Source organism: Hemicordylus capensis, chromosome 1 (assembly GCF_027244095.1).
Source record: "Hemicordylus capensis ecotype Gifberg chromosome 1, rHemCap1.1.pri, whole genome shotgun sequence".
Taxonomy (NCBI): domain Eukaryota; kingdom Metazoa; phylum Chordata; class Lepidosauria; order Squamata; family Cordylidae; genus Hemicordylus; species Hemicordylus capensis.
The window spans coordinates 285,693,437-285,707,678 of record NC_069657.1 but is presented as its reverse complement, the minus strand read 5'-3'; the positions used below and the strand labels follow the sequence as shown (position 1 = coordinate 285,707,678).

Below are 14,242 nucleotides of genomic sequence, written 5' to 3'. Positions count from 1 at the left end.
ATCTAAACACAAGTTCATCCTGGCTAGATGAATAGATTTCATTATTCAACTCTATCTATCTATCTATCTATCTATCTATCTATCTATCTATCTATCTATCTATCTATCTATCATATTTCTATACCATCTAATATGTACATCTCTATTGGATAGTATTATATGTTCATCTCTATTGGATAGTATTATTGTATAGACTTGTCCAATTTCTTGGACAGTAGTCAGGAGGACAGACAGTCTATTGTATGGTGGGTCCTGCTTGACAGCAGGCAGGGCCTACTTTGATGATGTCACCTAGACAGTGTCAGAACTGTTGCAGTTTTACCTGCTTTGCTTTGCTTTGCTTTGCCCATGACAACCTGTTCCAACCCAGAGTTTTTAAAACCTCAGGGAAATAGGAGAACCTCCAGTTTGATGCAGCTATAGAGTAGACTGTCTAACCTTCCATGTTAATCAGCACCTTTCCCCCCACATACATTTTACTAAATACATTTTCTTGTTTCAAGAATGAGATTAAAAGAGCAAACATACAATAAGAAATATATACCTAAATACAGAAAATGAATATAAACATAATGGCTGCAGAATAAGAAAAAGTACTTTACATTAAAATATTATCAATTAAGTGAGGTTTGCAGGTTGGGGAGCAACAAAAGGGTAGCAGAAAGGGGTGGAAGGGAAGATACAAACAGCTTTTATCTTGTTGTCAAAAGGGTTTGAATTGCTGTCCATTTTTGCTGAAGCAACAATAGATACTTGTTCTGTTCCCCATCCCTGGTAGCCTTAAGCTTCACTGGGTTCAAACCCAACCTGACCCCTGAAATTGCCATTCCCTTTGGTTTGGTTGCTTAACTCCGGCCTTCTCTTCACTTCCACCTGTGAAAAGCTTTGGTGACAGCCTTTAATTTGATGTTGTGAACATTTTATCCACCCACCCTCCTGCCCCTGGGCAAATTTGACAAGGAGGAGCACTGTCCAATCCATAAAGTCATTCTGCCCTGAAAATGTTTGACACAACTTCAGTGTTTTATTGTACTGTATTATATACTGTCAGTTGGCATTAACTAGCCACAAATTGTGCAAGGATAAATTTTTATTGCATTTATAAATAATGGCTGCTATCCTGAATAAATTACTTGACAGAAACCCTATTGAAATAAAATAGTTCTTTAGTAACTCCTTAGTAGTACTATTTAGTAGTAATTTGGTCTGAATGTAAGACACTGATAGCTGGCCTTTCAGCATAAATCTTCCAAGGTGGTTAACAACTATGAAATTAAAACCATCAGTTCAAACAATGCATTTCCCCCCCCCTGAAACGGCACCAGAATATCTAGTACAGCAGTAATGCAACAACAGCAACAGGGAGACAGGAATAAAATAGCAACAGATAATGTGCAAAATAAATCTGTTAAAATCTCAGGAGAATAAAATTGTCTTGATCTGGTGCTAAAAGTTAACAGAATAAACACTATATAATTCTATCTGGGAATGATATTTCACCACAGGGGTGCTATCCAAAGAAGGCCATCTCTGGCTGCTACTTGCCTAGCTTCTGAAGGTGAGGGCACCCTGATCAGAATCTTTGATGAGCTTGCAAATTCAAGCAGTCATAGGGTTAGATCCTGAAAATGGTCTGCAAAAGCAGAATGGCACTTCTAATTGTGCAGTGAGAGGTGTGATTTCTACTGACTACCTCCTCTGTCAGCAGCCCCCCATGCCATGTGTCAAGTTTTGGTGAGGGCAGGGGAGGAGTGCTGGGGCTGCAAGAAAATCCTGTTCCATGAACAGAGCACCATTTCCAATTCTCTGGATCCAATCTTTGGTTTGTAATGGGTGTTGACATATACAGGATACAATAATGCATGAATGCAACAGGCACTATATCCCACAACTACCATCTGGGTAGCACAGCTAAACGCATCTGAATCCTTGCATTCTGCTTGTCCCCATTCCACTGTAGGTTCACCATGGCCATGAACTACTTGGTGTGTGGTAGGTGAAGTCTCATAATGGGAATGTCAGGGCAGGACAAATGGCTGACATAGTGTTGTACAGTATTTATTTATTTACTTACTTACTTACTTACTATTACACTTGTATACTGCCCCAAACTCGTGTCTCTGGGTGGTTCACAAGTATGTCAGCTTAGTAATGTTGCATTTGCACAGGTTTTACGAACACAAAATGTGTGTAAATTGCATTACACAAAACCATTGGAAATAATGGGCAAACACAATGTTACTAGGCTGTCATACTGTTGCCCAGTATATCAGCCATCATATTCATATTTTATTAGCTTATGAGACTATACACACGATTGTAGAAAATCGGGCTAGCCTCTGCTAGCCCGATTTTCTACAATTGTGATAACCACCGGGCTTGGCTGTGAGCCAAGTAACCCGCTCAAGTAGCTCGCCCCTTAAACCGGGTTTGTGGAGCGAGCACTCTGCAAACCTGGTTTTTTAAAATTGTGAGTAGCTGTGGTTACTCATGAGTAGACCTCCGGCAGGAGGCTGAAAAGCAGCCTCCTGGCTCAGGGGTCTCCCCAGTATGCCCTGCACACTCGCACAGGGCATACTGGAGCTTCCGGGGGCCGCATGGCCCCCGAACTCCCCAGCCCCCACTGGCTTTGTCATGGAGCCGGCAATCATGTGGGCTCCCGCCCTGATTGTCTGCAGGGAGAGCGGGCTTAGCCCACTCTCCCCTCTGAGCTTCCAAAAACCTGGTCTCACTGATCGTGAGACCCAGCTTGGTGTGTGTGTGTGTGTGTGTGTGTGTGTGTGTGTGTGTGTGTGTGTGTGAACTTAACATGTACATGGCATTCAACCCTCTCATTTGGTGTCCTATGTAAATTATCTATATATTTAATTCTCCTGGGTGTGCCAGGCAAAAATGCGTTCCGGCAGCCCAACTGATTGGCTGGGCTGCGGGGGCACCTGATTGGCTGGCGCACCCAGGAGAATTAACGCCTGGCCCAGCCGCGAATGTTAAGGCGGCACTCAGCCCACTGGCAGCGGCCGCGGCGGGGAGACTGGGCCCGATGGCGGCGGCCGCGGGGGGACTGGGCTCAATGGCAGCGGTGGGGGGACTGGGCTCGATGGCGGCGGCAGCCACGGCGGGGCGACTGGGCCCGGTGGCGGCGGGGCGACTGGGCCCGATGGTGGCTGTTGCAGGGGGACTGGGCCCGATGGCGGGGCGACGGGCCGCGGGTGGCGGCGGCGGCGGCGGGGCGACTGGGCCCGATGGTGGCGGCAACGGCGGGACTGGGGCCGCTGGCGGTGGCGGCTGCACTCGGCCCCGCCGGAGACGGGGGGCGGGTGGAGAGAGAGGGGTAACCGGCCCCAAAGAGCGCACAGATGCTCTGTGCGGGGTCAGCTTGTATATATATATAAGACAGCAAAGGGGAGGGCTGAATGCCATGTACATGTAAATTTCAGTGTCAGCCTCTGACCAATGCTATAAGTGTATATATAACATAATGGCAGGTAGCAAAGTGCTTTGCAGTGGCAGTGTAACAAATGGTATTTGCTGTGTGAACCATGGTGATGTGTCCACTGGCCATATATCTTGTCCTTGACATATGACCTTGACATAATAATTGTGACCCAGGGAACCTGGTAACTAAACAAAATTGGGCCCTTTGTCATATTTGCTCTAAGACAGGCAGTATATTGAATTTGAAAGAAATAGGAGTAGGAAGTAAACACTGAAATCCTGGACAATAGTGAACATTACACAAATAAAGCAGCAGTTCTGTGCTGCCTAGGAATACAGATGGACTCATTGACATGAACATGAAATCAGTCATAAAATGAGATCACTGATCATCAACATTCTATCAATATTTTGGAACACAAGAGAAGACCAAATTAGATGTAGTGACCCCTACAACAGTCACAAGGCATTGGGATTATCCAACCCATGCTCCATGGTTTCAGACATTCATCTTCTCCCTGTCAATCATAAATATACTATGCAGTTGCGATACTGGGCACATTGTTGCATGCACAGTGCTCACTGTGTCAAGGCAATAACAATATCAAAGCACACTCCTCCATGATTCCCTGTACTGGTTGTGTACGAGCCATTACTTCAACGTAGGGAGAATAGATCTTCCACATTCTGATGAAAAGTAGAAATATGCCAAGACTTGTATGCCACAAGGTGGAGAGGAATGGTGATTGCTGCTAATAACCACACAACATTTACTAGCCAATGCACAGAATACCTAGAAAAACAGAAGACTATGTGAGAGATGGCTGAATGATGGTTGCCGACCAATACTCCTGTATCTAGTGGTGATCGAACCAATTTATTCAAGAACTTCACTGACATCCAACAGACATCAACAGATGCAACTGGGTCTGTGCTGGACAGTGTCCTGGAAAACATGCAACAAAATTGAAAGAACAAATTGACAATTGAAGCTGTAGTTCTAGTGCTTCCATTGCTACATGAACTAAGTACATAAATAAATAACGTAAAGGTACCATATTACTCCTGTTTTAAAAGAACACGGACTGCTGATATGTTTCTGGGCAAAATACAAAGTGCTAGTTATTACGTATAAAGCTCTTAATGGCTTGGACCCAAGGTATTAAAGAAAATGCCTTCATTCTCATGAACCCCGCTGGCAACTAACCATCTGGTGGTGACTCAGCGGTGAGCCATTTTGGTTGTTGCCCCAGGGCTGTGGTGCATAACTGTTGGTTTTAATGTTTATAGATATTTTAATCAATTGTAAACCACCTTGAGATCTAGTTACAGGTGGTATATATAATGTGCCAAATAAATAAATAAATAAATAAATAATTGAATGAATGAATGAATGAATGAATGAATGCTTGAAGAAGATGTAGTGTCACATTTTTGCACTCTGACAAACAGGATCCTGGATAAACATTGAGCCCTTTCTCACGATCAGTGAGAACGGGCTACAATACGCAGGGGAGGAAGCAATAAAATGTGTATCTCCTCAGCAGACGATTGAGGGTGCCTTCCTGGGTGGATGGATCGCCCACCCAGATGATTGCCAGCTACTGCTGGCAGTGTAGAGGGTTGCAGGCTGGGATGTGTCTTCCCAACCCCCGGAATGCCTATCATGCACCACGCAAGAGCATGGTGCATTATAGGGATCCTCCTGGCACTGGCCGGGAGGCAACTTGTGTGTCGGTGCCACGCAGCACTGACACACTAGGACTAAGCCCGGTTTAAGGGCACCCTCGTACCCAAAACCCGGGCTAAGTGGCGGGCTCCCTAAGCAGGTTTGCCACCACTAGGAGCCACATGGCTCCCGGTGGTTCACACGCGCTGGCAAAGCCGGCTGGGCTTCTTTAGCCTGCTTTTGCCTGTGCTTGTGAATAGCCCCATAGGATAAGCAACTATGCATCCTGCAACAGTCATGTGTCTTGGAGATGGAGTTCCAGTGCATTGACCTTTTGCTCCAACTATCCTAATGACCACTAGGGGCATTGGGAGTAGAGGTAGCTAGTGAGGGTCTCCTTACCTGTCCCTGCTTTCCTCTGCTCTATGACGCCTGCTTTGACTTCTCAGATACTTCCTGTATTGAGTCAGTCCTCTTCCTTTCCTCCTAGAGAGAAGATGGAAACATCTCTCTCTTTCCCTACCTATTCATTATGTAGCTGATAGATGTGATAGGTCTTTCCTATCTCAAATGCACTTCACCAATAAACTAATTTAGTTTAGACTCTACAAAGATCTCCATAAATTGTTACTCAAATAGCTGCAACAACTGAACTCTGCATTCTGTAACTGGAGTGGTAGCTTCCTTGGTGCTTTGCTAAATAATCACAAACCCCAACAATGTGACTGCTATCCTGCTATAGTCATGTGATTGCCAATCATAGTTTATTGTGGTACTGTGCGCAAATGTTGTCAAGACTGACATTTCTTCTCCCAGTATAGGAAGTGGTTGTATGTGCTTCAGGGGCTAGCTTTTCTGACCATAAATACCCAATGCTACACCATCATTTGTGTCCCACTCCTGCCTGATCAGTTGTGTGTCCCACTGCCACTAGGTGAACACTCATGCATGAAAGGGCTTGTAGGTACATTGAATGATCAGGCCTAAATCCACTGAGGATGGAGAACACATACAATTGGCTTGCCAATGGCAATAACAAAGACATTGTGTTTCCTGATGTTCCACCCTATGAAAGGTATGTGCCCAAGAGTCTGTGTCCTGTATGTTAGCATATCATAGAAAAGTCAGCATAGGCCCCAGCTGCAGACATCTCCCTATCCAGTATATCCCATGGCCCCAAGCCAAGAGCATAATCATATTTAGAGAAATCCAAGGAGCCCAAGGATTTCTCTTGTTAAGAGCAGTGACTTCAGACTGATCTTTGTTTCTTGTTCATCTTTCTTGGCCATTCTGAATGAAGCTAGGCTCCATTGGATGGTCTCCATTGGGGGGACAAGTGGAATTGGCTCAAAGGAGCCTTCTTTGTTGCATCTGGAGATCATAATGCCTTCTAGCCCCCTGCCTCTGTATAACAGGAGGGCCAGGAACATCTGAAAGGCTGCTGGCTAACGCCGATTCTTGATCATCATGAGCTGGTGAGTTGAGGTACCCAGAGTCTTGCATGGTTATGCATTTACATGTGGCTATCTTTGGGTCTGGATTACATCTCATGGATGCACTTATATTTTTCTTCCACAGATGGGCGAGAGGTAGCAGTTGGTGTAGCTACAGCCACATCATCAAGTAATAGCAGTGCCAGTAATATTAATGCAGCTGCTCCACAACAATCGTCTGCTACTAAAGTGTCCAAACATGTGCCTACAAAGAATGCCAGTAATATCAGTGCAGCCCCTCCACTACAATCCTCTGTTACTGAAGTACCCCAAACTATGTCTACAAAGAATGACAGTGAGGAAACTGAGGGAGGCATGGATGGCATTGATTCACTAGAGACAAAGGGAGAGGATGCACCACCAGATTTGGTATCCAAGAACAAGATAGGGCATACTGATGAACAAGAGAATGCTCTAGACTCTACCTACAACACACCGCAACCTGAGCTGATGCAGAAGATAAGTGAAGACCTAAATGTGGCTGGGCAGGATGGTGAGTCATCATGTGCTAAGTTGTTCAGGATATTGTGCCGTGCTGTATGTAGGAGAACATATGAGATACCACTGGTGTTGTGTGTCCTTAATTGCTATAGAGAGACTAGAAGCATCATAGTTGCTTTGCAGTTGTGTGGAATAATTTGGAACTAGGATTTTTTGTACAGGCAGCATGCAGTGGGCACTAGCACTGTAAGTTGTGGTTTGCTGCACTAAGCTACTGGTGTAAGGTGATCATGTAGTTGCTTATGTGCAGTTGCTTAGTCTGGTCGCTTATGTGTGAGATTGGAAACCATGTAACAGGGCAGTGTGCATCTCTCATATCTTCTGCCCATCTTTTATCCCTTACAGTTCAGATAATAAAAGCAGGATTCCATCCTTTGCACAAGGACTGACATCTCATGGATAATATGGCATATCAGGATTGACATGGATAACTGAGATGGGCCTCAATTTATTGTGGCAGGGAATGCTGGGAGTTGTAGTTGCAACATCTGGCAGACCCCACATTAAGAACCATTGGTCTAGGCAATCAAACAGCTGTTATCTCATTGAAACCTGATACTTTTGGTCCCATTTGAGCAATAATGTTAGGAACATAGGAAGCTGCCATATACTGAGTCAGACCATAGGTCCATCTAGGTCAGTATTGTCTTCACAGAATGGCAGTGGCTTCTTCAAGGTTGCAGGCAGGAATCTTGGAGATGCCAGGGAGGGAACTTAGGACATTCTGCTCTTCCCAGAGCGGCTCCATCCCCTAAGGGGAATATCTTACTTACATCTCTGTTTTCCATTGTTCCCTGTGAAGTCCCCCACTCTGGAATACCCAGGCTTCCTCTGCACGCCCACTTCTGCCCCAGTGGCCTCAGAATTCCAATAGAGGGAGAGGGGAGGTTGCACCACCTGGGTCCCCTTCTCCTCTCTTCCTACCGTGCCTGGTACAGATTCACAGGGCTTGTAAGCACTTTAGCCCTCATCTGTTTCCAATCCCTCATCATTGGCCTTTCTCCCCTTAAGTAGCTTGACACAGGCCTTACAACTCTTATTAGGGCGGGGCCCTGACTGGGACTAATAGTGAGTTCTTGCAAGAGCCGCGAGTCCTGCCGCCTCATCTCTGTCCCTACCCCACCCTGACAGGGCCAGAAGGGGCTATGGCCAGCTGCCAGGGCCGGCATGTGAACTGCCACAATATCAGTGGGCAATCTATATGCACAAAGGAACTGTTGACATATTTGACCTTCAAGCAACATCATTTGGGACTTATGAATTGGAAATTATCTCTCTCACAACTCTTTTAAAATTTTGTGTGTTTCATCATTGTATGCAAATTTGTTACAGGAGGTTCAACTGATAGTTGTGTTAAAACATTCATATATTTGGTTAATTGTAAATGTTATCAGATTTATTGTATTGTAATTTTAGTAAAAAAAAAACTTTTGACATAACTTTTATGCAGAATTATTCATTCATTCATTCCATTTCTATACCGCCCATCCAAAAATGGCTCAGGGCAGTTATCTTACATGATGTGTGTGTGAACAGATTGTTATACATGGATATATATATTTATATGTATATGGTCTGCTTCCACAATATCAATGGGCGACACTGGGAAGCCTGTGCATAGCCACGGATGGGCCTGATTGTCGCCAAGGACAAGTCTCTTCCCTCCCCCCTTGTCCTCGCGTTGCGACTCCCAACACTCCCTTATTCAATAAATGTTTGTCTTTATGGTTCCGCCCTTATCCATCTGTGCTTTTTGGATGTTTTAGATCTTGGCATGTTTTAGATCTGCCAAGCACTATTTTAGATCTAGACTCTGTCCACATCTGTACAGTATTGTATCTATGGGATCTTTAGACCAAGGGCTAACCTATGCATTAGATCAGGGTGATAACAACAAAGCGAAACAAGACAGGCTTCTAGCAAATAACAGTGGCTGACATACAAAGCAAGAGAGCAGCCTAACAGCACTTTCCAACCAATTGTACTGGTGCAGTGGGCAAGTGGCAATTTTTTATTCTTCCCTTATCCGGGAAGCCCTGTGTGTCACTCAAAAATAAGCCCCCGAGGGCTGCGCAGCTCTCAGGCAACTTTCCTGAGATCCATTTTGGAACTATGGAAATGTGTTTCAGTGGTCATTTTGATCACAGAAATTGACTTATACTTGTTGCATTTAGGCCGGAGACATACTATAAGTCATGGGCTCCACATACTCTAGCACTTCTCCCATTTCATTGGTCTAGCCAATCTATTTGTTTTTCTTGTCTCAAAATATCTGAACACTGGGCTTTTGCCCTACTATGTTGCTTTTTATGGTTAGTGCTCATGCTAGAGTGACAAGCGCATTGGATATTAATAGATAGGAGATGTTCACTTTAGCCCATCAAGTTTGCTCACCATTGGTTTTTGGGCTGATCTTTTCTAACCATAATGAAAGTGCATCCTATTCAAAATTTCTTTCAGTTTGTCAGTAGAGAAGGGCTTTCTCTTTGGCTAGGTTTAATGTTATACCATCCAAACATCTTGATGGTCATTTTAAGGCATTGGAAGGCATTGTGGTTATGTTACATGGTTATGTCACAAGGTTATGACCATGTGAGTTGGACGAGATTGAATTCTTGGTTCATATATACTTCTTTATTGTAAATTCTACTCAGACACAAGGGAGAATTTGTTGTTCCTTTTGATTAGGGCATTGCCTGGAACATCTGATGAATGCTTACTTCCTTTCTGAATAAAATAGGGATAACTCTTTGGTTACATTGTCAATGGCAAATTTTTAAACAGTGTGATCAAGACCAGACCTGTCTTAGTGAGAGCTTTCTGATATTTGTTCTATGGTTGTGGTTTTCTGGACTGCACAGATGGTCATTGGACTAATACAGTTCTGATGATGCTGATGATGACTGTTTTTACCCATGTTTTTGTTTTGTGTGTTTTCTGATGGCCCTGTTAGAAATGCACATGCTGCTGCACACCTTACATACTTGTCTGATGGGTAGACTGGAACACAACTCCAGTTCTTGGTTGTGTGAGCATGTCCTTCACACCTGCATCAAACTGAACTGGCTCATTCCCTACGACTACTCATTGTCTTTGGGACATGGGACCCCCCCGCCCCCCACTTCCCCTATAGAACTTAACTTTTCTGACTGTCAGCCTTTCTTTCACATTCCCAGACATTTCTCTTGGATTGATAATGAGCACATTATGTCTAAACACTTGATCTGAGATGCTAAAACAGCCCACAGTTAATTTTATAATACCCAATTCTCACTGCTATATTAGAACTGCTAAATCATGTAACAAAACCCCCCAGCTATTTACCCTTCCTCTCACATATAGCTTTCATTTCCTGGTTGATTAGCTTTTGGTAGATTTCCGGGTATCGTGAATATAATGCAAAATGCATCTTGCTTTCAGTTGCTTCTCATAGTGAAAAGGTATAATTATAGGAGCTAGCAGGTAAGTACCATGTATTATTATTTTGTTTATATTGCTGATATAGTATTAATATTGGGTCAGTAAAGTTGCCTAACACTTTACATTCAAAGACCTTATTTTCATTTCTGTTGCCATGTTGTCGAAAAATTTTAGGTCTGCCTCAGGCTGAAAATGTTAGCAATAATGGTTATGTGATTTTGAGGAATGCAATTATGTGTAAAATCCCATTCTATCCAATAGGCATATATCCATCCCCTCCTCCACCCCCACTGAGTTCTGACACTTGCACATATTATTTATTTCATTTCTCCTTCTAGTCTCTTTCTCCTCTAGGGATTGGGGCAGGCTCCAATATAAAAACCAAAACTTTGTTGCAGCCAGGGTACTGTCCAATATATTACAAGGCTGCAATCCTAAGCACAATTACTAGAAAGTAAGTGTCATTGAAATGCATGGGACATATCTAAAAGTAAACATGCTTAGGATCAGAATACAAGAATGCTAATAGTAAACATAAATCGGGAGAGGGAGTCAATGCAGTATCTACTCTCCTTGTCTATACATGTTGTGATGATATCTTTAATAATAGGATCACATTTCCCCTCACCCCATCCATGGGAGCCCTGAAATATTCAACAAAATGTATGGACAATAACCTGGGAATGAATTAGCATATTGTAATGAATGAGCTGTCAGCTGTAGAATTCTGCCTCATTTGTTGACTATGCTGGAATGTGTGTGGTACTGGCAAATGTAATAAGAGACTGTACAAACAGGAGGGTTGCTGCTGCTGCTGCTGTTCATAGGTTAGAGGTCTGAATAAAATCATGCAGAACTGTATTAAAATCCCACCTCTCCTTCTCCATGGAGAGCCAGTCTGGTTACAGGCCTACTTCCATACGTCCAAGAGGGCTTTTGGGTTGTGCATATTGAACAGCAGCACTCTTAAGCCACAAGGTGCAACCCTTTTGAAATGAAGGAAAAACAGTTTATGATGTGGCATGAGGCTATGCTGTCTAAAGGGGGGAAACTCAAATTTCTAAAAGCCCTTGGTCACTTAGACCACAGAAGCCCAGGTTTAGATCCTCATTTCAGTCAGGAATGTCTTGGTGGCATTACACAAAAAACAAGTTTCCACTGAAAACTAGGGGTGTGCAAGCCAGCTTGAACTCGAATCAGCTCAGCTCAAAGGCTCAATCTCGAGCTGAACCGGCCGAGCCAGCTTGAGCCTGGTTCAAAGTCCTTATTGCAAGTTTAAAATTGTTACTCACAGCAGCCGTGGGGTGACGGCAGCCATGGCTCCCCCAACCCCCGCTGGCCTCCCCCCCACATAGTGTCCAGGGCCTGATTCATGCCTGATTTGTGCTGGTTCAGTCCTTCGGCCCATTTCAGGCCTCTGTGCGTGCATGGAGGCCATTTGTTTGACCTCCACGCGTGCACACTGGCCAGTTGCATGACCCGATTCATGCAAAGCACTATTGCCTGTGCAGGCAATACAGGGCTGTGGGATATACAATTCTTTTTTAGCACAGATGCCAGTCTTCTGCGGGCTACACTCATGTACAGCGTGTACCTATATGCAGGGTATATTTGTGAAAATACAGTAGTATTAGGCTAACTGCAATGCAATGTATAGTGTTTGCTTTAATATTTAAACAACACAGAACTGTTTTGCATTTTTTTAATATACATATATATATATGTATATATAGGAGCAGATAAACATAGAAAAGGTCATTCTGGATCAGCTGTATATGAGGAATATGATTATCCCTGAAGGACAATTTCAAACATTTCCCCATCTGTTGTTATAAAGGTATAGTATAAGACCTTACTGTACTCTATAGGTATAATATAAGTCTCTCCCATACACATACCATGCATGCATGCATGCACCTTGCAAAAATGAGCTAGACCAGGGGTTCTCAACAAGTACCTCTAGGGGTACTTGAAGTGCTCTCAGGGGGTAAGAGTCCTTCTGCCTCCCTACACTGCAGCCACGCTCTTTTTTCCTGTTCTGAGGATTGCCAGCTTTAAGCTGACACGTCCTCAGTGATGTGTCCACTGCAGAAGAGGAGGGAGGAGGGTGTATGCTGAAGCTCAGTGTACCCCTCCCCTCAGCCTGATAGGCTTCAGAAAATTAGTACTGAGTATTCCCATTGAAATTAATAGGTCTTGTCCCATTAATTTCAATGACTGCTTATGAATATCTTGGTGAGAATGTGAGCCAATGACTGGAGTAGCCTGTCTCCCTAACTGTAACATGCAGATTTGAGTTTTTATTTAAATGTTGGTGATGAGACAGGCTACTGGTCAGTCACTGGCTCACACCCACACTAAGTTACTCTTAAACAGTCCTATTGAAATTAATGGGACAGGCTCTACTTGTCTTACTCACTTCAGTGGGAGTACTCATGCGCAACATACTCTGGATATAAGCCTGTGACTGGAGTAACCTGTCCCACAACTGTAATGTTTAAATTTGTGTGTGCATACACATAGACAATTTCTATGGGGTATTTGAGTTGAAGGTTTGTGCCAGAAGGGATACACTTGTGAGGAAAGGTTAGGAACCCTGAGCTAGAATACATGTACCTAAACTTACTTTGTTTAAATAACACAGAAATTGATACTGTTAGTGGTACAATAAGATACAGCCCTCACCACTGACTTCCCTGAATAAGAAGTATTCACTTGTTCCTAAAACAATTAGAGGATAGTTCAGGATATTAGGCTAGTCCTGGTCTTTAAAGCACCTTCTCATCTGGGATTTAAGTACCAAGGGTATACTTTATGGCAATTACATCTGTAATTATTATAACAGTCATTTTTATATCATTATAACAGTAGTCATATTATAACTAGCAATAATCTATATGATATTTTTCTCTCTCCACCCCACCCCCCTTTAGGATTTTAATGATGCAACTTATGAAATATCATGTTTACCACTGGTTATATCTTCTATAACATCTTTTTAAAAAAGAAGTGAATAAAGTCATCTTTCCAGCACAATTAGAAATATAAACTTTAATTGTGGATATATGCTGCTTATTTGTTGGTGAATGTATACACGCTCCATATTAAGATTTGGTGAGAATGAAAATGCTACGATATTTAGTGAAACTGGCACATATAGTGATTTTTACTATATAAGTTGTTGATGATTAATTCGTTTTGTGATTTCCTGATGAATTATTTCTCTGTGTCTGCCTAATCAGCAGGCCTGCTGTGAAATATAATTGCACTTGCAAGAAAATTACCGTCTCATGAGATGAGTAAGTTTGATGATTAAATTTGGTAGAATGAAGTAATAACATTCAAACACCCAAGCAGGATGGCGTGCTGATCCTTTTGCTGCAATTTGATGACCTTACTAAAGAACAGAATAATGTTTTAGAAACATTCCAGTTTCACACAACTCACAATATAGCACAGAAATTTTAAAGTTAACTATATTATCTTGAAAAATGAAGGAATTTCTCCTCAGTTAAATTAAAAATACCAGCCTTGATCTGGGGTGAACAAAATATAATTCACCAAGTTTAGAAGAAAAAGCTCACAAGCCTGATAAGAAAACATATTTTGCTGCTAAATGTAATTATTAAACTGGATCTGAAGTGTGCTAGCTGCCTGGCATTCCTATCAGCAGGAGACAGACTTCTGTGCAAGAAACATGAATTATCTGTTGTTTTCGGCATAG

The 14,242-nt window shown here is 43.0% G+C and overlaps 1 protein-coding gene across 13 annotated transcripts in view; it reads left to right on the top strand.

Annotated features, from left to right (window-relative positions):
• DCDC2C (doublecortin domain containing 2C) overlaps positions 1–13,979 on the top strand; it is an 86,362-nt gene extending 72,383 nt beyond the window's left edge. For 9 of the 13 annotated variants that reach the window (XM_053285926.1, XM_053285932.1, XM_053285922.1 and 6 more), the window contains one exon: positions 6,683–10,506. In XM_053285926.1, the coding sequence (XP_053141901.1) occupies positions 6,683–7,245 (563 nt within the window). In that variant the 3' untranslated portion in view covers positions 7,246–10,506. The other 4 variants (XM_053285930.1, XM_053285931.1, XM_053285933.1 and 1 more) reach the window with 4 other exon arrangements.
• The last annotated feature ends 263 nt before the right edge of the window (positions 13,980–14,242 follow it).